The following is a 24,562-nucleotide window of genomic DNA, read 5'->3' as shown; positions in this document are numbered from 1 at the left end:
GCTTTCTAGCACCTCCTGAATTGGATTCACCTGTGTGACTTCACATTTAAGCCTTTTTTTTACTCTCATACACAATCCCCCTTTTCCCCCCACCCTGGAAGTTCAGAATTTGGCTCTGTTGCAGGTGAGAAATCCAAATCTGTAGGTGAAAATAGATCTAGCCACTCTAACACACATGTGACCCTGGTAGCTCACCCTTTATGCTCTCAGCCTCTTCATATTCCCATTAGGTAGAAGTACAAAGGGACTTCTTTGTACAAAGAAGGGATTTCTGTACAAAGAAGTACAGAAAGGTACCCTGTTTAGAAGAGATGGGTCATGCTCATTTTCATAACCAACCAATAAATACTGACTATTATGTGCATAGTTGTGCTATTTCCTGTAAACAAAGCCAATGCAGAAGATGTTTTATACATTATTGCCTCTAGTAATATCTGTATTCTCAGCATAGGAAGTTGATATATTTTAGCGCAGTTAACTATGAAACTGAACATTTTGGCCTCTTTTGGATTCTTTCAAACTGACCTAAAAAGTATCTTTCTTGAATGATTAAGATTTCAAATGGTTGAAAAATAGCTTTTAGAAGAGAAGCATTAGGATTTCTTTCTAAATAGTGATCTAAGTGTTGAATTGTTAAAAGTTTGAGAAGTAAATTCACTTATAAAGAGAAGTGGCTGTTAATGTATATCACTTAATACATAAGTGGTATATTACTTAATATATCATTTATTCACTTAATATATCATTCTAGAACATGGAGCTGTTTTATTTTCACTTGTCCCTTCTTCCTAGCTCCTGAGTACAGAAATAAAGTGGCAATTAAAATAACTAAGAGTAAATTAAAATAAAAAATCAGAAGATTAAAATAGTGCCCTTTCACAATATTTTATCAATGTAAATTAACAGACTGTAGTTCTTAAAAATAGCTCACCTGGAACATTTCTAAGTTGGAAACCTCATCAGAACTATCCTTCCACCCCACACCCCAAAAAAACTCCAAAATAAATTTACTTCTGATCTTGGCTATTGTGAGGTAGGAGGTAGATTTATGATCACATTATAATATGATCACATTATAGAAGGAGCAAAGACTTGGTGCTTTTGTTAAATATTAGATGTAGAATTTTTATGTTAGGGCTTCCCTGGTGGCGCAGTGGTTGAGAGTCTGCCTGCCAATGCAGGGGACACGGGTTCGAGCCCTGGTCTGGGAAGATCCCACATGCCGCAGAGCAGCTGGGCCCGTGAGCCACAGTTACTGAGCCTGCGCGTCTGGAGCCTATGGTCCGCAACAAGTGAGGCCGCGGTGGTGAGAGGCCCGCGCGCTGCGATGAAGAGTGGCCCCCGCTTGCCACAACTAGAGAAAGCCCTCACACAGAAACGAGGACCCAACACAGCCATAAATAAATAAATAAAATAAATTTAAAAAAAAAAGAATTTTTATGTTAATACCAGATTTGTAATTCAATCTGTGATGATGGAAAGATGAATATTATTTTGATTTTTTATCCTCCCCCTCCTTGGTTGGTTGGTTTGTTTATTTAGTATTGTCTCAGTTTGTTTTACAATTTCCGGGTTTTTTTTTTTCAATATTTATTGAAATATAGTTGATTTACAATGTTGTGTTAGTTTCAGGAGTACAGCGAAGTGATTCAGTGTTTTTATATGTACTTTTTAAATAATTTAACTTAATTTAATTTTTTTAAATAAATTTATTCATTTATGGCTGCATTGGGTCTTCGTTGCTGCGCGGGCTTTCTCTAGTTGCGGCGAGAGGGGGCTACTCTTCGTTGTGGTGCATGTGCTTCTCATTGCGGTGGTTTCTCGCGGGCTCTAGAGCACAAGCTCAGCAGTTGTGGTGCATGGGCCTAGTTGCTCCGCAGCATGTGGGAATCTTCCCGGACCAGGGCTCAAACCCATGTCCCCTGCATTGGCAGGCAGATTCTTAACCACTGCGCCACCAGGGAAGTCCTGAATTTTACTTTATTTTATTTTATATATATATTCTTTTTTAGATTCTTTTCCATTATAGGTTATTATTGAGTATAGTTCCCTGTGCTATACAGTAGGCCCTTGCTGGTTATGAATATTATTTTTAGAGTACATAAAATAAAGTTTCTAAGTAAAGTATTTTTCACCTAAAATCATTCTCCTAAATTGACAAGTTAAAATATCAAAGGAGGTATGGTTTAATGTAACTAAATAGTCTCTGTGAATTTAAAAAATGATTTTATGGTCTTTCAGACTTATAATTAAAGTGCTTGATGAAGGTGATTTTTTTGGCCTTGGAGTGATCAATTGTGTATTGCCTGCCTGTTATTTTGATAATACAAGTTGCAGGTTCCTTATATTTAGATGTATGGGATCTCCTATTGCAGATCCAATGTAAACATTATGTTGTAGTGTAATATATGCAGATTTAAAAAAATCTATACACACACACACACACACACACACACACACATATATGTATATATATATATATATTTTAATGATCTGTTATACTTTCTGACTCCTTGGAGTTGGTACCAGTGATACTACCATCCATGCCAAAGAGTGGCCTTCATCATTTTCTCCCTGTGTTTTCTGAAGTTTTCTCTTGCTAAAAAGCTTTATTCCCTGCTTTCCTGGGACCCACTCCAGAACTCAACCATGCACTGTGTACTGAAACCCAGACATACCAATCTCTAGCAATTGCTGACCTCTCTGCCACAGGAAACATTAGAAGCTGTTTCCTGTACCAACTGAGTTTTAGTTAACTCAGTTGACTTGCCATTAAGTTGATATATTTGCTTTTCTATTGATTAAAAGTATACTAATTAAATTTTATGTTTATTATATCAGTTATCTACTGACATTAAGAAATTACAAACCAGAGGTTATGAAGTTTTAACAAAGGTTTCAAGATTCAATATGTTTCATCTTATAAAGTGTATTTGTTTCATATCCAAAGCAGTAGAGACTTGTAATCATTTTGATGAATGTCAGAGACTCTTAACTCTTGAAACTTACAGCTTTTCTCAATAAAATCCCTGGTTCAATTTTCCTTTTTCTTTTTTCCTTGTAGTGGACTTTTGGGAGCAATAAAAATAAGAAGAAAGGAAAAGCCAGAAAAATAGAGAAGAAAGGAACCATGAAGAAACAGGCCAATAAAACTGCTTCCTCAGGCAGTTCGGACAAAGACAGTTCAGCTGAGAGCTCAGCCCCTGAGGAAGGTGAGTCAAGTGGTGCAGACTTGGGAGTGAACTCTTATTTAGTAGAAGCTGCAGAGTCAGAAATGGAGGGAAAAGGTGCCTGCATTACAATTACAGTATGGCCTCTGCCTTTATTGCAGGGGTCTCTAATCTTTTCAGTGGTCATGGTCTGTTTAGAATCTGAATGAAGCAAGAAAAATACATGCATTCCAAAGCGTTAGTGAGGCCCTTGAAACCCATCCAGGAAACCCATGAGGATTCCCTGCGTTAGAGTCTCCATTCACCTTAACTTGAGTGCCTTCTCTTTCCTTTTTCTTGGTTATTCATAGGGGGAAAATCCTTGAACCAGATACAAAACTCAGTAAAAAATGTTGTTTCGAAATGAGAATTTTTACTAACACTAGTTTGAAAGTGAACTTGTTCCAGGACTAAAATGGTAAACTTTATATTTGTTCTGAGTAATAATGTTTATATACAAACTGGCTTGTACAGAATTGGCCTAACCTGCTTTTTAAGCACATGCCTGTGAATGTTAGCTCAAATTGAGTCAAGCACAAAATTGCTAGTTTAACTTAATAAATACTCAGTTACAATATGTAATGCTTTTTTCCATCACCCTTTGTCCTACCAAGATCCAATATCATTAGGAATTCACTAATCAATCTAATGACTTATTAAAACATTGATTTTTTTAAATGCCAACTAATAAATGTAGAAGAAAGTATAGTTAGACAATCACCATTTTCAGCCATCATAGTAATAATTGATTTACTGAAGTGTTATCGATGAGTGTTAAAACCACTGGATGATAGTTTGTTGAGGAACAAGATGTTTACACAGTCTCAAATCATCTCCCTATACTTGTTATGAAAATTGAGTATGGACTATATGTCAGATAATGCTATTTCTTAAATGTTAAATTTCCTGAGTTTGATCATTGTATACGTGGTTATATAAGAGACTGTCCTTTTTACAAGAAGTATTTAGGGGTGAAAGGTCACAATCTCTGCAGCTTACTCTCAGTTCAGCAAAATAAATGATAAAAATGTGTAAATTGTTTTATGTATGTAGACAGAAAGTGAATTGGCGATGTTAACAATGGGTGAACCTAAGTAACAGATGTACGGGAGTTGAATTATTCTTGCAACTTTTTTCTGTAGGTCTGTAATTTTTTCAAAATACAAAAGTCAAATTAAAAAGATCATGCTGGTTTCTTAATCCAGCCTAAGTTTCTGTAACCTGTGTTTGCATTTGCCAAAGGCAGACCAAGGGTTTTCCCAAGGGAGGTGAGATGCCCATGTTCCACTTCACCTAGAAGAGCCAAGGGGTAATGATTATCAACACTGTGGGGCCACCTGTGGCTCTGTCTTCTGCAGCATCACCTAACCTTGTGTTTGGTCCTTTGTTGCAGGTGAAGTGTCAGATTCTGACAGCAACAGCTCCTCCTCCAGTTCAGATTCAGACTCTTCCTCAGAAGATGAGGAATTCCATGATGGCTATGGAGAAGACCTCATGGGAGATGAGGAAGACAGGGCCCGTCTGGAACAGATGACGGAAAAGGAGAGAGAGCAAGAACTGTTCAACCGCATAGAGAAGAGGGAGGTGTTAAAAAAAAGGTAAAGTGGTAGTTCCTTAATGATAAAATAAAATAATAAAGTAATTTCCCAGAGTTCACATTTGGAGCCCTGTCTTCACAGGATTCAAGACTTGAAATTTCTCCTCATTATTTATGAGTTAGGAATCTGACTATCCTCCCAGCATGCTTTTTGTATTTTTTTTTAAACTCAAATGTTAAATTGCTTTTTGATATACAAAGCTGCTTCAGTATTTTGGATTACTTTTGCTATATTTAAATGGCAGAAGTTTTTCCTCATCTCCTAACAGAATTTCAAGGTGAAAATAAACTTGACTTTGTCTCAGGAGATAAAATAGTCCTCACAATTTGGATCCTTCCCTACCTACCTAATATTGCGAAAGAAACAGAAGCATTTTCCTTGGCAGCAGTTAGTCCCATTTCGTCTGGGAGCCTGTCTGTCCCTTCTGGAGACCATATTAAGTCTGGTGAGTTATCCTAGACAAGAATGTTTGGCTTTCAGTCAGCAGCAAGTAATAGACATTTGTTTTGAGTGTGAATGCTTCCACGGTTACCTGTATTGGAACAAACAGGACTTAAGAAACGACCACAGTTGCCAGATGGTTAAGAATGACTTCTGAAATTTGTATTTCTGAATTGTGGAGAGCATAACAAGAGGTTCTCATATAAGGGCAATAGGGCCCTATGATAAAATCACAAAGTAGCTCAAGAGTAGTGGGTGGCTGATCTCAAACTTGGGTTTTTTATTTTTCACCTTATATGAATGAGGCAGTTGACTGACTGATTCAGTGACTTTTTTAGTGATTGGAAGAATGTTTACAGTGATGATAATTAAGACAGAAGTTCAGAGCCATTCACAGAAAATGGAGGTTTTTGTAGTTCATTTGTTTAGCTACAAGGCAGTACAATATGGTAACTAGGAAACTTTCTACATCTTTTTAATGTAAACACCATTAGCATCCTGTTTTATAGCCAGCAACACCAGTAGTGAGGTATCATTTTTGGTTGTTAGATTCTTCACCTATTCTAGAGCTTCCTCTTTTTCTATTTAAATTTTTTTTTTTTTTAAAGGTAAGTGCAGGCAGCATAAAGGTAGCTTGGTTGTGCAAAGAGCACTGACATTTTCCATCAGAAAGTCTAGGCTCGGGACTTCCCTGGTGGTCCAGCGGTTAAGGATCTGCCTTCCAATGCAGGGGATGCGGGTTCGATCCCTGGTCAGGGAACTAAGATCCCACGTGCCGCAGGGCAACTAAGCCTGCGCGCTCTACAGCCTGCACGCTGCAGCTAGAGAGCCCGCTGCCACAGCTACTGAGCCCGTGTGCTCTGGAGCCCGTGCGCCACAAGGAAACATCCCACATGTTACAACGAAGATCCCGTGTGCTGCAACTAAGACCCAATGCAGCCAAATAAATAAATATTTTTTTTAAAAAAGAAGAAGAAGAAAGAAAATCTAGGCTCAAGTCAGACTCACTGGCCAGGTTATCTGAATTAGTCATTTACCCTCCTCCTGCCTCAGCTTCCTCGTTGGGGATTGTTGTAAGTCCTCAGTAAGATAATACGTATAAGAACATAATGTAAATATAAGCTGTTAACTTTTTTAAAATTGAAGTATAGTTGATGTACAATATTATATAAGTTACAGATGCATAATTTAGTGATTCACAGTTTTTAAAGGTTATACTTCACTTATAGTTATTATAAAATATTGACTATATTCCCTGTGTCATACAATATATTGCCCCTCCCTGCTTCCCTCTCCCCACTGGTAAGCACTCGTTTGTTCTCTATATCTATGAATCTGTTTCTTTTTTGTTATATTCACTAGTTTGTTGTATTTTTTAGATTTCACATATAAGTGATAGCATACAGTATTTGTCTTTCTGTGTCTGACTTATTTCACTTAGCATAGTCTCCTCCGAGTTCATCCATGTTGTCGTAAATGGCAAAGTTTCATTCTTTTTTATGACTGAGTAGTTCTATTGTATGTATATACACCACATCTTCTTTATCCATTCATTCCATATTTTGGCAATTGTAAATAATACTGCTATGAACATGGCGGTATATGTATCTTTTCGAATTAGCATTTTTGTGTTCTTCAGGTATATACCCAGGAGTGGAATTGCTGGGTCATATGGTAGTTCTATTTTTAGGTTTTTCTTTTTTTTTTAATATTTTAAAGAATATTTATTTATTATTTTTTTTTTTTGGTTTCTTTTTTTTTTTAACATCTTTATTGGAGTATAATTGCTTTACAATGGTGTGTTAGTTTCTGCTTTGTAACAAATTGAATCAGTTATACATATACATATGTCCCCATATCTCTTCCTTCTTGCGTCTCCCTCCCTCCCACCCTCCCTATCCCACCCCTCTAGGTGGTCACAAAGCACTGAGCTGATCTCCCTGTGCTATGCGTCTGTTTCCCACTAGCTATCTATTTTACGTTTGGTAGTGTATATATGTCCATGCCACTCTCTCACTTCGTCCCAGCTTCCCGTTCCCCATCCCCGTATCCTCAAGTCCATTCTCTAGTAGGTCTGCATCTTTATTCCCATCTTGCCCCTAGGTTCTTCATGACTATTTTTTTTTTTTTTTAGATTCCATATATATGTGTTAGCATACGGTATTTGTTTTTCTCATTCTGACTTACTTCACTCTGTATGACAGTCTCTAGGTCCATCCACCTCACTACAAATAACCCAGTTTCGTTCCTTTTTATGGCTGAGTAATATTCCATTGTATATGTGTGCCACATCTTCTTTATCCATTCATCTGTTGATGGACACTTAGGTTGCTTCCAGGTCCTGGCTATTGTAAATAGAGCTGCAACGAACATTTTGGTACATGACTCTTTTTGAATTATGGTTTTCTCAGGGTATAAGCCCAGTAGTGGGATTGCTGGGTCGTATGGTAGTTCTATTTTTAGTTTTTTAAGGAACCTCCATACTGTTCTCCATAGTGGCTGTATCAATTTACATTCCCACCAAGAGTGCAAGAGGGTTCCCTTTTCTCCACACCCTCTCCAGCATTTATTGTTTGTAGATTTTTTGATCATGGCCATTCTGACTGGTGTGAGATGATATCTCATTGTAGTTTTGATTTGCATTTCTCTAATGGTTAATGATGTTGAGCATTCTTTCATGTGTCTGTTGGCAATCTGTGTATCTTCTTTGGAGAAATGTCTGTTTAGGTCTTCTGCCCATTTTTAGATTGGGTTGTTTGTTTTTTTGATATTGAGCTGCATGAGCTGGTTGTAAATTTTGGAGATTAATCCTTTGTCAGTTGCTTCATTTGCAAATATTTATTATTTATTTATTTATTTAGGCTGCACCGGGCCTTAGTTGCGGCATGCGGGGTTTAGTTGCGGCATGCGAACTCTTAGTTGTGGCATGCATGTGGGATCTAGTTCACTGACCAGGAATTGAACCCAGGCCCCCTGTATTGGGAGCTCAGAGTCGTACCCACTGGACCACCAGGGAAGTCCCTATTCTTAGTTTATTTTATTTTATTTATTTTTGGCTGCATCGGGTCTTAGTTGAGGCACGCTGGATCTTTCATTGTGGCGCGCGGACTCCTCTCTAGTTGTGGCGTGCAGGCTCCAGGGCATGTGGGCTCTGTAGTTTGCGGCACACGGGGTCTAGTTGAGGCGTGCAGGCTCAGTAGTTGTGGCGTGCAGGCTTAGTTGCCCCGCGGCATGTAGGATCTTAGTTCCCTGACCAGGAATCGAACCTGCGTCCCCTGCATTGTAAGGCGGATTCTTTACCACTGGACCACCAGGGAAGTCTCTGTTTTTAGAGAAACCTCTGTACTCTTTTCCACAGTGGCTGCGCCAGTTAATTTTCTCCACATCCTCACCAACATTTGTTATTTATGTTCTTTTTGATGATGGCCATTCTGACAGGTGTGAGGTAATATCTCATTGTGGTTTTGACTTGCATTTCCCTGATGATTAGCAATGTTGAGCATCTTTTCATGTGCCTGTGGGCCATCTGCATTTCCTCTTTGGAAAAATGTCTGTTCAGGTCTTCTGCCCATTTTTTAATCAGGTTGTTTGTTTTTTTGATGTTGGGTTGTATGAGCTGTTTATAGATATATATATATATATATATATTTTTTTTATATATATTAACCGTGTATCGGTCATATCATTTGCAAATATTTTCTCCCATTCAGTAGGTTGTCTTTTTGTTTTGTTGATGGTTTCCTTTGCTATGCAAAAGCTTTTAAGTTTAATTAGGTTCCATTTGTTTATTTTTACTTTTATTTCCTTTGCTTTAGGAGACATCCAAAAAAAATACTGCTGTGATTTATGTCAAAGAGTATTCTGCCTGTGTTTTCCTCTAAGAGGTTTATGGTTTCTGGTCTTACATTTAGGTCTTTAATCCATTTTGAGTTTATTTTTGGATATGGTGTTAGAAAATGTTCTAATTTCATTCTTTTACATGTAGCTGTCCAGTTTTCTCAGCACCTCAGGTATTAACTTTTAAAAATAACTTTATTGAGATGTAGTTTACACACCGTAGAATCTACCCATTGAAAGTGGTTGAAAGTGGTTCAGTGGTTTTTTATATATTCATAAAGTTGTGTAGCCATCACCACAATTAATTTCAGAACATTATCATCACCCCAGGAAAAAACCCTGTACTTATTGGTACTCAGTTCCCTCTACTGCCTCCTAGCCTTAGGAAGCCACTAACTTACTTTCTGTCTCTATAGATTTGCCTATTTCTGGGCATTTTATATAAATGGAATCATAAATATGTAGTCTTTTGTGCCTGGCTTCTTTCACTTAACATATATTTGAAGTTCATTCATGTAGCATGTATCAGTACTTCATTCCTTTTTATGGCTGAATAATATTCCATTATGTGTATAAACCACATTTTGTTTATCTATTAATCTGTTTTGATATCTTTGCTGTTGTGAATAGTGCTACTATGAACATTCATGTACAAATATTTCAGTATCTATTTTCAATTCTTTTGGGTATATACATAGGAGTGGAATTGCTGAGTCATATGGTAATTTTATGTTTAACTTTTTGAGAAACCACCAAACTGTTTTCCATAGCAGCTGTACCATTTTACATTCCCACCAGCAATGTATAAGAGTTCCAGTTTGTCCACATCCTTGCCAACACTTGTTATTTTTTCTTTTTTTGATAATAGCTATCCTGGAGAATGTGAAGTGTCTTATTGTGGTTTTGATTTGCATTTTCCTGTTGACTAATGATGTTTAGAATCTTTTCAAATCCTTGTTGGAGAAATGTCTGTTCAAGTGCTTTGCCCATTTTTTAATTGGGTTATTTGTCTTTTTGTTGTTGAGTTATAAGAGTTCTTTATATATTCTGTTTACTAGACCCTTATCAGATAACATGATTTGCAAATATTTTCTCCCATTCTGTAGGTTGTAAATTTCACTGTCAAGTATTGTTTAATGCACAAAATTTAAAAATTTTTATGCACAATAAATTTTTTATTTTCTTGCTGCAGCTTTTGGTATCTAAGAATCTTGCCAAATCCACGTTCATGAGTATTTACCCATATGTTTTCTTGTAAGAGTTTTATAGTTGTAGGTCTTATGTTTAGATCATTGATCCATTTTTTAAAATTTTATATTGGAGTACAGTTGATTTACAATGTTGTGTTAGTTTCAAGTGTACAGCAAAGTGATTCAGTTATACATGTACATATATCTATTCTTTTTCATATTCTTTTCCCATACAGGTTGTTACAGAGTATTGAGTAGAGTTCCTTGTACTATACAGTAGGCCCTTGTTGATTATCTATTTTATGTATAATAGTGTGTATATGTTAATCCCAACCTCCTAATTTATCCCTCTCCCCCTCATTGATCCATTTTGAGATCATTTTTTGTATATGGTGTGAGGTAAGAGTCCAACTTTATTCTTTGGCATATAGCTATCCAGTTGTCCCAGTACCACTTGTTGAAGAGACTGTTCTTTCCCCAGTCTTGGCACCATTGTTGAAAATCAATTGTTCATGGATATATGGATTTATTTGTTGACTGTATTCTGTTCCATTGATCATTATGTTTATGGTTATGCCAATACCATACTGTTTTGATTACTGTAGCTATGTAGTCAATTTTTAACTTGGGAAGTGTGAAGTGTTAAGAACCTTTGTTCTTCTTCAAAATTGTTTTGGCTATGTGGGGCCCTCTGCATTCCCATAGGAATTTTAGTATCAGCTTATCAATTTCTGCAACAGCAAAAGAAGCAGCTGGGATTTTTATAGGAATTGTGTTGAATCTGTTTATCAAATTTGGAAGTATTGCCATCTAATATTAAGTCTTTTAATCCATGAATGTGATATCTTTCTACTTACTTAGGTATTATTTAATTTCTTTCAACAATCCTTTAGTTTTGGGTGTAAAAGACTAGCACTTGTTTTGTTAAATTTATTACTAAATATTGTATTCTTTTGGATGCTACTGTAAATGGAACTGTTTTCTTTGTTTTGTTTTTGGATTATTCATTGCAAGTATATAGAAATACAGTTAATTTTTGTATATTGACCCTATTAAGAACTAAGTAAAAACTTTCATAATTGGGGTTATTTTAGAATGTTATGAAAAGAGTTTAATATTTATTATATTCCTTTATTCCTTCCATAAAGTTCCTTAAATTCACACACAAAAAAATAGTTTTGTTTCATAAAAGCCTGCTTTTTGTTACAGGGAGAGAGCCTAGATTGCATTTGTTTAAGAGAATAGCATATTTATTCACATGTTTGCTGGGGTGGAGCTGAGGGAGGCATTTTTCCTAATGAAGAAAGATGGAGAGTGGTGTTTTTAACATACAGCCTGTGTCTTGACCACCTTAAAAATGTGACAGTGGCTTTCTGTGGCTTCATTATGTTTCTAATCGGACACCATTGGAGCTGATCCAAGAATCAACTATTTTCTTCCATTATGTGAAGTTGAGGAAGAGCAGTGGGTTACCAACAGGATACAACAGTATCCTCGGTATTCTCTCATTTTAAGTCTATTCCACCTTAATGCTTTCAAGTACTTTTGGTGTATTTATATTCAATATTTCTAATGTACTTATAAGATACATTGGAGTTTCCTACAGGAAACCAAAACATTTATTAACTCCTCCCCCGCACTTACTTCCTTTCTTCTATCTAATAGAAATCAGTCTACAAATATTTCATTGCCACTTAAAAACCAAACAAATATATTTTAAACAGATTTGAAATCAGGAAAAAACTGAAAACAGCCAAAAAGAAAGAAAAGAAAGAAAAAAAGAAAAAGCAAGAAGAGGAGCAGGAAAAGAAGAAACTGACACAGATTCAAGAATCTCAGGTAGGAGATTCAATAGTCCTCGTTATCCAAAGAATAAAACCTCCATTTTGAGTGTGTATGTGTGTTTATATAAAAGATGGGTTTATATTAGTCAGCCTAGGTCAGTTAGTGCAAGACTATTTATGTACTGTCTTCATCTTATAGGTTTCATTAATCTCTTGACATATCATTTCACCATTAGCTGTGCTGTTTAACTCCATGGGAATTCTACTCAAGTCTGCATGTAAAAAGCAGCTCATTGGTGTGTGAGCACTCCTTAAGGGAAAGTTTGTAAACTTCCTGTCCCGGGTAGCTGAATTGGTTATGATGTTTACTCAGATGTATGTCATCCTGGACTTGGTAATTAATGTAGCTGGGAAAATTAGTCATCTCTGCATTTATCACAAAAAGCTTTGTTGACAGTACTAACATATATTAGCTGTGATCTAGGGAGTCCTTCCAGAAAGTGTTTATTCTTATACTTCTTAGGCTTTCTGTTTATTAGGCAGGTAAGACAGGGACTGACTTTACTGCTCTATCCTCTTTGTCCACAAGAGGATGCTCTCTCCTCTTAAGCAAATTTCAATTTCTGCAGCCAATATAGATTCACATTGGAGAACTGAATAATTTTTAGGTATAGAGAATGTTATCATCAGCTGTTGGTAAAAAGAGCCATCCTACATATTTTTCCCTCCCCAGGTAACATCCCATAACAAGGAACGACGTTCCAAACGGGATGAGAAACTAGATAAGAAATCTCAAGCCATGGAGGAGCTAAAAGCAGAGCGAGAAAAACGGAAGAACAGAACAGGTAAGTGGGGAAAATGTGATGGCTACTTTGTGTCTTTGATCATATGATTTAACTTCCTGATGCCAATTTTTATTTTTCCCCCTTTTTAGCTCTCTAGTATAGGCAGTTCCAAACACATACAGAGAATAGTATAATGAAACTCCATGAACCCATCCTCCAACTTCAGCAGTCAACTCATAGCCAATCTTATTAAATCTACACTGCCCTCTTCCTTTGGGTTATTTTGAAGTAAATCCCAGCATCATCATATTTCAACCATAAATATTTCAATATGTGTCTCTAAAAGATAAGGACTCCTATTTTAAACATAACTACAGTACCATTACTACACCTAAAAAATAGTAACAAATATTTTCTCCCAGTCTGTAGGTTGTCTTTTCATTTTATTTATGGTTTCCTTGGCTGTGCAAAAGCTTATAAGTCTGATTAGGTCCCATGTGTTTATTTTTGCTTTTATTTCTTCCCTGATCAGGGGAATGAGATCTTGCAAGCCCCACAGTCAAAAAAAAAACCAACACAAAACACTTGTTATAGTTGTTTTTTGTGTGGTTGTGCCATCAAATGAGTACTTTGCTTTATTTTGCTTGTGATCTGTAGAGATGACTTGTTGTTCTGTTCTATGATTATACACGATGCAAGGTTCCAAAGTCAAATCTACTAAGCAAGGTATATTCAGAGAAATTTAGCATCTATAGCCTTCTCTTTCACCCCTTGCCTTCCTCCCATAGTAGACGACCACTTAAAAAAAATTTTTTTATATCCTTCCTTTTTATTTTTTAAACAAAAGGACACAGATTCACCTTTCATCTTAGATTGTTAGTGCATTATACACACTTCTCTCTACCTTACTTTTTTCACTTAACCATATATTCTAAAGATAACTCCATAGTTTTTATGTTGAGCAATGGTTAGTAGACTACCTGTTTTTGTAAATAATTTTATTGGAATACAATGATGCCCATTTTTTCATAATTGTGACTACTTTCTGTCTACAGTAACAAAGTTGAGTAGTTGATACAGTGACCATATAAAGCCTATCCTAAAAATATTTGTGTGTTCATTTAAAACATTTTCTGACTCAGGATGCAGTGTAAGGCTCGGCTCTTTCCTTTTTTACAACTGCAGCATAGTTCATTGGGTGGATGTGCTAGAGGTGATTCAGCCACTCCCCTTTGTGGACACTTGGGTTGTTTTCAGTCTCCTGCTATTACAAATAGTACTGTAAACTCAAAGTAAGTTTTTCCTGAAAGACTCTCTGAAGACATCTTAAGTTTTTCCCCAATTTTCCTGCCAATCTTCAAGTGCCTTGAGAGAAATAAAAGACAACTGTCAGTAGAGTTGGTGACCCTTTTTGCCCACTTAGTGACAGTCTTCCAGCCCTTTTTTCTGTCTACTGCGGCTTGACATTTGGTGCGACTTAAACTTTCTGGTTAACGCACTTGTTAACACAAGTAATCACAAACCAGGCCAGAGAGGATGGAGCTGTCTATTGAGTCCTTTTCCATGTTCCAGTTCTTTTTCAGGGATGAAAGATGTTTCAGCTTCTTATTGAGAGAATCTAGGTAAACATTTCCTCTTTTTTTAAGCTGAGCTCCTCGCCAAGAAACAGCCATTAAAAACCAGTGAGGTGTACTCTGACGATGAGGAGGAGGAGGAAGATGACAAGTCCAGTGAAAAGTCAGACCGCTCATCCCGAACATCGTCATCTGATGAAGAAGAGGAGTAAGCTGTGTACATTTTGGTCTAGTAGTCAGGATAGGTGGGTTCTTCGGGGAAAGGCTTAGTGTAGCTTCCAAATTTCCCCTGTTCGGGTGACGAACTTTGGTTTGGTTCCATACCCTGAATTGCCGAGCTGGGTTCCCCAGCACATCAGCCCAAACGTATACTTCTGCCGTTGACTCTTAGCCTGTACCCCTGAACATTTCATCAGGGCCAGGCGGGTAGGAGCTGCCTTCGTGTCACCCTCAGATTGGCCAGGAGCTTCCATTAGTTTTCCTAGTCTGGTAGGTTATCTGGGATGGCAGCCTCATTTGAGACAGTTCACACTGCTGGTTAGGAATAGGATTCTATTCCCACTTTCCTGTTGCTTCATTTATTTCTCCTACTGTGTGAAATCACACATACTTCGGTTAAGTTTTAAGAAGTTGATATTATTTATTTACCTTGATCTGTTTTTATGATGCACATTTTTCCCAGTGTCCTTTGTTCCTCACAGGAAAGAAGAGATCCCTCCAAAATCACAACCGGTCTCCTTACCGGAGGAATTGAATCGGGTTCGATTATCACGGCATAAGCTGGAACGTTGGTGTCACATGCCCTTCTTTGCTAAAACTGTCACAGGATGTTTTGTACGGATTGGCATTGGAAACCACAACAGCAAACCAGTTTACCGGGTTAGTGTTTCTTTCCTTGGACAATTGTCCATGTTTTAAATATAATGATTCTTAGCTAGAAGTAGGAACTACTGAACAAATCTGTCACTTTTCCCATTTGATGAGAAAATAGACTCCAATTGAGATGCCCTTAGAACAGTGACAGTCTGAGCCAACCAGAGATCAGTTGTGACCTGCTTGCTGCCAGGAGGAGTACTTGGAGCCCAAGGGTCTAGATTTAGAACAATTTTCTCTATCCTTCTTCCATGTAGATGTGAGAAGGCAGACACTTATGAAGTATTTTTCAAGAGTTATGTAATCTGGAAGATTTGTTCATTTGAAAAATAAATAAATGAAAAATTTCCATGTTACATACTAAGTGACTTCTGGAACAGGGAGTTATATTGAGGTTTGAAAAATGACAAACAGGGACTTCCCTGGTTACACAGTGGTTAAGAATCCGCCTGCCAGCACAGGGGACGTGGGTTCGAGCCCTGGTCCGGGAAGATTCCGCATGCCATGGAGCAACTAAGCCCGTGTGCTGCAACTACTGAGCTTGCACTCTAGAGCCTGCAAGCCACAACTACAGAAGCCCGTGCGCCTAGAGCCCGTGCTCCACTACAAGAGAAGCCACCGCAGTGAGAAGCCTGCACACCACAACGAAGAGTAGCCCCCGCTCTCCGCAACTATAGAAAAGCCCATGTGCAGCAACGAAGACCCAATGCAGCCAAAAATTAATTAATTAATTTAAAAAAAAAAAAAAAAGAATCTGCCTGCCAATAGAGGGGACACAGGTTCGAGCCCTAGGCCGGGAAGATCCCACATGCTGCGGAGCAACTAAGCCTGTGCACCACCACAACTACTGAAGCCCGTGCTCCGCAACAAAGAGAAGCCATCGCAGTGAGAAGCCCTCGCACCTCAACGAAGAGTAGCCCCCACTCGCTGCAACTAGGAAAAGACTGTGCACAGCAGCAAAGACCTGACGCAGCCAAAAATAAATAAATAATTTATTTTTTTTAAAAAAAAACCTCCAACCTAATAGAGATTATTTTGTGAGTTCCAGCTCTGCTTCTGTGGTCTAGATGACTAGAACATAGCTGTTTGATTTTTTTTCTTTTTGTTTTCGTTTGTTTTGTTCTGGGTTGTTTGTTTTTAACATGTGTTTACCTCCTTATGTGAGGACCAGGGGCCATGCCATGTCCCAGAAACCTTGGCAACAGAAACAGACCTCATGGTCTTCACACTTGATTGATAAAACTAACCTCTGAAATCCAGGTGCACCCCTTAGTAAGGTAGAATTAAGTTGGAGGGGAAGCTTCCAACGCCCCACCAGGCTAACTGCCTCCTCGCCTGGCGCTTGCTTAACTCTGGGCACAGGTGCCTGGCCGTCTGAGTCCTAAGCCCGAGAAAGGTGCCCAGAACACCTGGCAGCTGTGGGCTTCTCTCAGTGCAGGGTCACTCATCTGCACTCATGCAGATGGAGCCAGAGGGTGGGGTGGAGAGCTCTGAAAGAGTCTGTTGTGATTGGTGTCTCTGTCGTCCCTTAGGTTGCTGAGATCACGGGCGTAGTGGAAACTGCCAAAGTTTACCAGCTTGGTGGCACCAGAACAAACAAAGGGCTACAGCTACGGTAGGAGAGGTGCTTCCGTGGCAGCTTCTGCTCCCGCTGCACACAGGCACTGCCTGTTGGGGCTGTTATTCACTCCCAGTGTGATGTTTCTTGTTACAGTAATACTGTTTGTGTTATCCCCGCAGGGGACTTGGAGGGAAACTTGTATTCTGCCTTTGCCTATAGGGAAAGTAGGATATATCTCTCTCATAGGGGGAAGTCAGGGATATGGAGTGGTGGGACACATAGAAGGAAAATGTCAGATTATGAGACCCCCCTCCTCCCAGAATCCTTCAGGCATTCCTCAGTGAGCATGGTCAGGAGGCTTGCTTCTGGTCCTGGCTCCATCACTAACTAACTTGATCTTTCACAAGCCAGGTTACCTTTTTGGACTTGGTTTCTGCTTCAATAACATGATATTGACTGAATGCTGGCTACATGCCACAGTTCTAGGCATCAGGATAGAAGCGAGAACAAAATACACACACAAATCCCTATCCTCTTGGAGCCTGAAAATTCTAAAGGCCCTATATGGGAAGGAATAGAAGTAGCTTGCCAGGTGACTGCAAATAGTGGGTCATAGACAAGGCTCTGCCATGGCCTTATTTGGCCTCTCTGGTCTCTCTGTTCCCTTCTCCCATTCCCATCATTTCTCCTGGACTGTTTGAAAAGAGCCAGTTGGGGTGGGCAGCAGCCATGACGTGCCGAGAGTGACTATCTCTGGGAGGATGGCACTGACGTGGCCAGCACAGGAATCAGTAGAACGGCAGTGTTCTTTCTCTCTAGGGACAGAGCTTCCTTGTCATTCAGATATCTATGTAATATTTCATATTCTTGATGCCAGTTGACTGATGGATTTTATTGTAAATGGACTTTTGAAGTACTGGCCAAATCCACTTGTTTCCAGGGCTCACTTTGATTCTTAATCCCTGCTGCCCGTTAGAACAACCTGGGAGGGGTTTTTTGTGTGTGCAATTTCAGTGCCTGGTTCGTACTCCCAGAGATTCTGATTCAGTTGATCTAGAGTGGTGCTTTGGCACTAGAAGTTTTGTAAATATTCCTAGATGATTCTAAAGGGTAGCTAGGATGGAAACCCACAGAGACAGGTGGTGTACAGTCTGGTGGGGTTGCTCTTCTGGCGCTGCAGTCAACATACCCATTCCTGAAGCTGCTCTTTTTCGTGTAGGCACGGCAGTGACCAGCGAGTGTTCCGCCTAGAGTTTGTCTCAAACCAGGAGTTCACTGAAAGCGAATTCATGAAGTGGAAAGAAGCGGTAAGTGGACAGACAGCACCTCCCTAGCAGTTGTTGATGAAAACACTGAGAGAGCCTCTTTCCAAAATAACCTTTTATCATGTTTTGGTCCAGATGTTCTCTGCTGGCATGCAGTTGCCCACTCTGGATGAAATCAATAAGAAGGAATTATCTATTAAAGAAGCTCTTAATTATAAATTCAATGACCAGGACATTGAAGAGGTAAGAAACCTGGTACCCCAGAGTCTGGAGGCTCATCAAGAACCAGTGTTAGAGAAGATCATGCCTTTCTTTTCTTTCCTGTATCTTGACATTTTTGGCTCTGCTACTGTTGCATGAGGAAGAGGGAATACTGATATCGCTACCTTATTATTTATAGTTCATCAAGATTTTCTCCATACATTCTCACTTGAAGTCATAGACTAAGGAAGTGTATTCAGGGTTCAGGGATCTGTATTCTTCTTCTAGACTTGGTCCTTCAAGAGTTTTCTTTTTCCAAAACATTTTGGTAAAATTCTTTGATCTCTGTTCTCTTGGACAGTGGCTAGCCTGACAGTACAAGGTCCTTGGGCTGCTGCTGTTTATTGGTGCATGTTTCTTCCCACTATCCCAGAAGAATCTCCGTGACCCCGGAAGCAGCATAGTATCCCTTGGAATGAACTCGCTCTCTCTGTGGGGCATGGCACTGCTATAGGAAGAGCAGCCCCCGTTTAACTAGCTGCTTACCTCCAAAATGGGCTCACCTATCCTGCCTACAAAACTAGTTTAGAAATACCTCACTCTGGTATCTCCTCTCTGGTACAGATTGTAAAAGAGAAAGAAAGATTCAGGAAAGCTCCACCCAACTATGCTATGAAGAAAACGCAGCTCCTAAAGGAAAAGGTGAGGACTTGTGGTTGAACCTCTCTCCCTGTCCTGTAAGGAGATGTGGAAATCAAACTTGTTCACCGTCTGTCAAGTTAGTAGTGGCAGGATTGGGAGAAAATGCTGGGCTCAAATGTAAGCCATCTTGGCATCTGGGCAGCATCCTTTGGCTGTTTTCCTTTCTGTAAATTGAAACTGATCTTGCTTGTTCCATTTTCCTCACTTTCTAGTCACTTTAGTTTCATGTGTAATAAGATAGACCCCAGGGTAGTATCAGCACTGGGTCTGAACAGACGAATGATACTGCCAAGCCCAGCTGCTGTGGGTGGTTTTCCATTCTTCACATCAGGGTGGGGTGAGCCTTGTTAGGCTGAGTTAGCCATGTGGGGCCTGGGTTCTACGGTGTTTGTTTTCAGTACTCTTTCACGCCTCCTGTCATTTGTTCATCATGTGAGGTATCTTGCCTGTGCTGGAAGTAATGGGACACTTAATATAGAGCCAGTCATAGCCAAAATCTCACGTGTCTCTCTATGTGCAGGCCATGGCCGAGGACCTGGGGGATCAGGACAAGGCCAAACAAATCCAAGACCAGCTGAACGAGCTGGAGGAACGAGCAGAGGCCCTGGACCGCCAGCGGACCAAGAACATATCTGCTATCAGGTGTGTTACAGATCCTTGGTCCACAATTATCAGACGAGCCTGTGGCCTTGTACGCACTGTGCTCCAGTGGCTCCACTTATCTCCAGGGTGAGGACTCAGTGGTCCCCTCCCTCCTTTCACAGCCCACTGACTCATGCCTCTTACTCACCCCACAGTTACATCAACCAGCGGAACCGGGAGTGGAACATTGTGGAGTCTGAGAAGGCCCTTGTGGTGAGTAAGACAACTTTATCTGGATCACTGAAAATAAATTAATAAAACAATATGTAATCTTTTCTGTATCTTGCTTGAGTTTTTCTTTCAATTATTGAAGTAACGTGTACACTTAACACACAAATAGTTCCTCTGTAGGCACACATACAAGTTATTAATTTATAATAAAAAGCAGCAGTCTTCTGCCCTGTCTTACCCCTCCCCATCTTTAGATTCTACTCCATGCGTATTCATTTTTATCAATTTCCAGTCTTTTTCTTTTGGTTGTTGCCCCCGTAATCTGCTCTGGTGTCCTTAAAGGGAAAAGGATGATAGACAGCCTTTGACTCTTTTCAGGCCCTTGCAGACTGTTATTTATATGTAAGCTTATGATGAATGAGAGGCGGGGGGCAGGAGATACAGTTCTGTAATACATGCTCTCTGTTTCAGGCTGAAAGTCACAACATGAAAAACCAACAGATGGATCCTTTTACCCGGCGACAGTGTAAACCTACCATCGTTTCTAATGTGAGTGCCTAAAGAGAACGTTTTTAGTCAGGACCTAGATTCGAGGGCAGAAAATGAATTCCATTAGGAGATTAATAAAGAAGTTAAAAATAATGTTGTCTTAGTGGGATTTGCTTGCCTCAAACTCTTGGGTCTGGATACTTCCTTTTTTTATCTTACTGTAGGACATACAGGTAGTGAAAACCTGGCATGGATTTGTAGAAACCTATGGACTAACCGCCTATGCCAGGGCAGGTTTACCAGTGCAGCAGAGGTGAGGAATGTGTAGGCTGAAGCGCCTAGCTAAGGCCCGTCTGGGCTGGGCTTCAAAGCTTTTAATTGCCCCTTTTTGCAGCCTGGAGGAAAACCCCACTGATCTGCTGATGGGCCCACTGTGGTGCCTGTGATGTTAGTGGTGGTAGGTGGGACAGAAGCTGGTGGTAGGACTGTGTGAGTGTTGAACAATCTGTAAAATAACTTGCATCCTCTCTCAGTCCAGAGACCCAGCTGTTCAAGCTGCCATATTGGCCCAGCTGAACGCAAAATACGGTTCTGGAGTGTTACCAGATGCTCCAAAGGAAATGAGCAAGGCAAGTATACTACTGGAGCTTGGCCGCTGGCCCGGACACCAGAGCAGGCACTTCCTGGGTCGGGTTTGATGGTCCCCACCTGGAGGAACATGGCGTCCCACTTGCAGTCCTTTCTCCATCCTCATTATTTACAAATGTGATAAACAACTACTGAATTCTGGTCAGATGACCTAAATTCTAAACCCAACACCACTACTTAATGAAGGCCTTGACTACGGCTTTAGGCAACTGACCTCTAGCCCTCTAATCCACATGTTCTCATATGTAAAGTGGGGGTAGTATTACATACCCTGCTTATTTAACTCATAGGACAATTAGAAGGAGTAGTTGACGTGTAAGGATGAGGCAGTTGTAAAAGTGAAAGCTCTTTGAGAACTAAAATGTTAAACCAAGAGAAACTGCCCGTTTAGAAGCCATTTTCTGCTTTTTCCTGAGGAGCCCAAACCGTTCCAGGAATTCCTAAAATCTTGGGTCCGAGGTGGCTTGTTGTCTTAAGCCCACCCTTTCTCCCTCACACCACAGACATGAGCCTTCCCTTCCCTCTCCTCTTTTAGGCTCAGAAAAGAAACCTCTTTGTGGCCTCTTCTGTCCTCCCTCTGAGAGAAGGAATCAGAAAAGGGCCTTAGTAGGAAGATCTAATGAGCTTGAGCAGGAGCCTTTACCTTAGTGGTTGCTGCTTCTTGAAGTCCACTTGCATTTATGCTTTTGTAATTACTTTTTCTCTTCACATTGCAGGGTCAGGGAAAGGATAAAGATTTGAATTCTAAGTCAGCCAGTGACCTCTCAGAAGACTTGTTCAAAGTACATGATTTCGACGTGAAGATTGATTTACAAGTTCCCAGCTCAGGTAGGTGAAGGTGCAGATTGGTGATGAGCAAGGACCACGTGGCTCCATGGCTCTCAGCCAGCAAGGAGGCCTGATTTTAGGGAAGAAATGGGGGTGTCTGCTTACCAGTATTTATGGAGACCAGAGTGAGACAGGCTGCAGGTCTGTTTTGAGAGGGAACAGGGACAGTAAAGAAGGCTACCTGAAGGAGTGAAGCACGAGACCAAAGGACCTCAGATGCCGATTTGCCTCTTCTTTCCCATAGAGTCAAAGGCTTTGGCCATCACCTCCAAGGCTCCGCCAGCCAAGGATGGAGCTCCAAGGAGATCTCTGAACTTGGAAGACTACAAAAAACGACGAGGGCTTATTTGAGCGCACCCAGCCTGCTGCTTCTGACCCTGCATGCCCCATCACGGTGTCCCGCCTTTCCTCTTTTCCTTTGATTTGCCCTCACTGGGCTGGAGCAGCAGTAGAACTGGGAAGAGACTCCAAACTGCCAGTCACCTGTAACATACACCATGTGCTGTATAGACTTCCCTTGTCTGCACCGTCTCCCACCAACCCCCCAGGCCCCACCCAGTGTGAACCTGGGCTGTCTTGGGCTTTGTCCATGTCTTTAGATTTGTGTTTGCCTTTTCTTTTTTTTAAAAAAAACCAGCACAGTTCATTGGCCACTCTGCACGCATTCAGTGTTACCGTGGAGCTGGGATTCTTGCTGGAGCCCCTGGCGGTGATAGCAGCAGCACTGGGCAGCCTCCTCTATGGACTGCCTCGGACCCAACCATTGAACATTTGGCACCTGACCCTGTGGAGGGAGTGGGGACTGGGCACCTGCAGTCCTCCTTCCTCTCTCCTCATCTTTCTCTTCTTCCCATCTCTGCGGAAGAAGGGTTTTCAAAATCAATTTAGTTTCCAAAAAGTGTACATTTGTGGGGAGGGAGGGGGGTCTATTTGAGAGAGAGTGTGTATGTGTGTATGTGCCTGTAAGTGTGTGGATTTTTTTATCATTTTTTAAAAATGCAGTACTCTTTGTATCAGTCTGTCATGGGTCTATAGCTGTTTCAGATTTTTTTCAGCTGTACTTGAGCATCTGAAACTGCAAGAAAGAAACTCATTAAATGTGATTCTTCTTACTAAACAGGCCTGACTGCTGTAGCTGTGTAACTTCCCCTCCCCCACCTCCTCTTCCCCATCACCTCCCCACCTTGGAGAAATCTCCCCAGTTTGGCCCCTACCCTGTCGGCTGTGTCCTGGCAGGTGGGAGGGAAGCCCATAGCCAGGTACCAGGGAGGGCAGTGCAGGTGTCTTGCTCAGCCCATGTGTACAGCCCACAGCTTCCTGGCTGAATGTAGAGTGTGTCTATTCCCCACCCCATGCACTTGTCTCTTCCTAGTGATTCTGTTTTGCCATTTCAGCAAGAATAATATTTTGTTCTGTTTTTTAAGAGAAAGTATTCAACATGAATGTGGAGAGAACGAACACAAAGATGTAGGTTGCAAATGTTACAAGCATGTGCAGTTTTGTGTGTGTGTATACATATATATATGGTAAGCATATATATTGTTGTGCAGCTAGGGTGAAGCCAGCAAAGAAGTATGTATGTCTTTATGAAATGTTTGCAAAGAGATAAGCTGACTGCTTGATAATCATTCTCAGGTGTAAAGCTCCAAGTGTAAATAAAAGTGGCATTTAACAGATCTTTTCAGAACAAAGTACAGCTGACTATATAAAACAAGAACTAAGATAAAGGAACAGCTGAGAGCTGCTGATTCCCACAAGAGGGAGAGGCATCTCAAAGCCCTGCTTTGTATTTCTTCACCCCACTTTCTATAAGAAAGTGGGATGATGGGAAATCATGGAGTTGTTTTTAAACATGAAAATGAACTTGGTAACTCTTCCGGGTTTAGTAGAGCCTCAGTGTTGCTTTAACTTAGTTTATACTTTTTTTATTTAAGAAAAAGAAAAAAGCAGCAATCGATGGTTTTTAAAAAAGAATTGTGTCTGTAAAATTGATAAATATGACTGTAACACAGCTATGTGGTGGCTGTGACACAGTTTGGTTGGGCAAAGGAGTGGTGATGGACTCATTAAAATCATATATACTTGAATAGTCCATTGACCGAAACTCTTTATAGACTATTGTGTAAATGTGGAATCACAGACTGTTAAACATTGCCTGGACTCCAGCAGAGTCCTGGAAGCTGCTGGGACCTCTCCTATAGTGACAAACTTGGACTTTTTTTTCTTTCTGGTTTTAAAAGACATGAAATTATAGAATCCATATAATTTGCTGGAGTCATTCTGATCCAACATGTAGATCTGTATTTAGTATCATTTGGATTTGGAGAAGTGTCGGTTACATTATGGCTGTGTAATAAAATTTTTATTAAAACTACATCACACTGTAGCCATTTTGCCACTACCTCCCCACATGCAGCTAATGGAACTTTCATTCTGAGACACCAAAACACAGCAGGGAGCAAAGCCAACCAAAGAAGACCGAATGTTAACTTGTCACCTGAGTAGCCTACTTGGTGATTGGAGTCAAGACTGAGGACTTGTCTGCAGTCTCAGCTGAGGCAGGGCCTCTGACCTGAGATCTGGTCCAGGCATTGGCTTTATCCCACCAGCTGGGCTTCTTGGTGGTTCAGGGTATTTCCTGCGCTGGGGAATCGCAGCAGCAGACCACTGCTCCACCCCGACCCCACATGTGGTTTCAGTATTGAAGGGTGCGGCACCTAAGGCTGCTTTCTACATTTTTCACTTCCAAGAAGCAAAAAGGCCA

General features: G+C 40.3%; 1 protein-coding gene across 1 annotated transcript in view; it reads left to right on the top strand.

The window, feature by feature from the left end:
• RTF1 (RTF1 homolog, Paf1/RNA polymerase II complex component) overlaps positions 1 to 24,160 on the top strand; it is a 44,804-nt gene extending 20,644 nt beyond the window's left edge. Inside the window, exons 3-18 of the mRNA XM_061180474.1 lie at positions 3,065 to 3,212; positions 4,603 to 4,807; positions 12,000 to 12,114; positions 12,793 to 12,904; positions 14,491 to 14,626; positions 15,120 to 15,297; positions 16,824 to 16,906; positions 18,072 to 18,159; positions 18,253 to 18,360; positions 18,943 to 19,020; positions 19,541 to 19,662; positions 19,818 to 19,875; positions 20,305 to 20,382; positions 20,856 to 20,951; positions 21,687 to 21,798; positions 22,043 to 24,160. Coding sequence (XP_061036457.1) covers positions 3,065 to 3,212; positions 4,603 to 4,807; positions 12,000 to 12,114; positions 12,793 to 12,904; positions 14,491 to 14,626; positions 15,120 to 15,297; positions 16,824 to 16,906; positions 18,072 to 18,159; positions 18,253 to 18,360; positions 18,943 to 19,020; positions 19,541 to 19,662; positions 19,818 to 19,875; positions 20,305 to 20,382; positions 20,856 to 20,951; positions 21,687 to 21,798; positions 22,043 to 22,149 — 1,824 coding nt within the window. The 3' untranslated portion in view covers positions 22,150 to 24,160. The remainder of the gene's footprint in view (positions 1 to 3,064; positions 3,213 to 4,602; positions 4,808 to 11,999; positions 12,115 to 12,792; positions 12,905 to 14,490; positions 14,627 to 15,119; positions 15,298 to 16,823; positions 16,907 to 18,071; positions 18,160 to 18,252; positions 18,361 to 18,942; positions 19,021 to 19,540; positions 19,663 to 19,817; positions 19,876 to 20,304; positions 20,383 to 20,855; positions 20,952 to 21,686; positions 21,799 to 22,042) is intronic.
• Positions 24,161 to 24,562: the final 402 nt, after the last annotated feature.

The sequence above is a fragment of the Eubalaena glacialis genome, chromosome 2 (genome assembly GCF_028564815.1).
Source record: "Eubalaena glacialis isolate mEubGla1 chromosome 2, mEubGla1.1.hap2.+ XY, whole genome shotgun sequence".
NCBI classification, from domain to species: domain Eukaryota; kingdom Metazoa; phylum Chordata; class Mammalia; order Artiodactyla; family Balaenidae; genus Eubalaena; species Eubalaena glacialis.
Note: the sequence above shows the minus strand (reverse complement) of the source record. Positions and strands in the feature narration are given on the sequence as shown.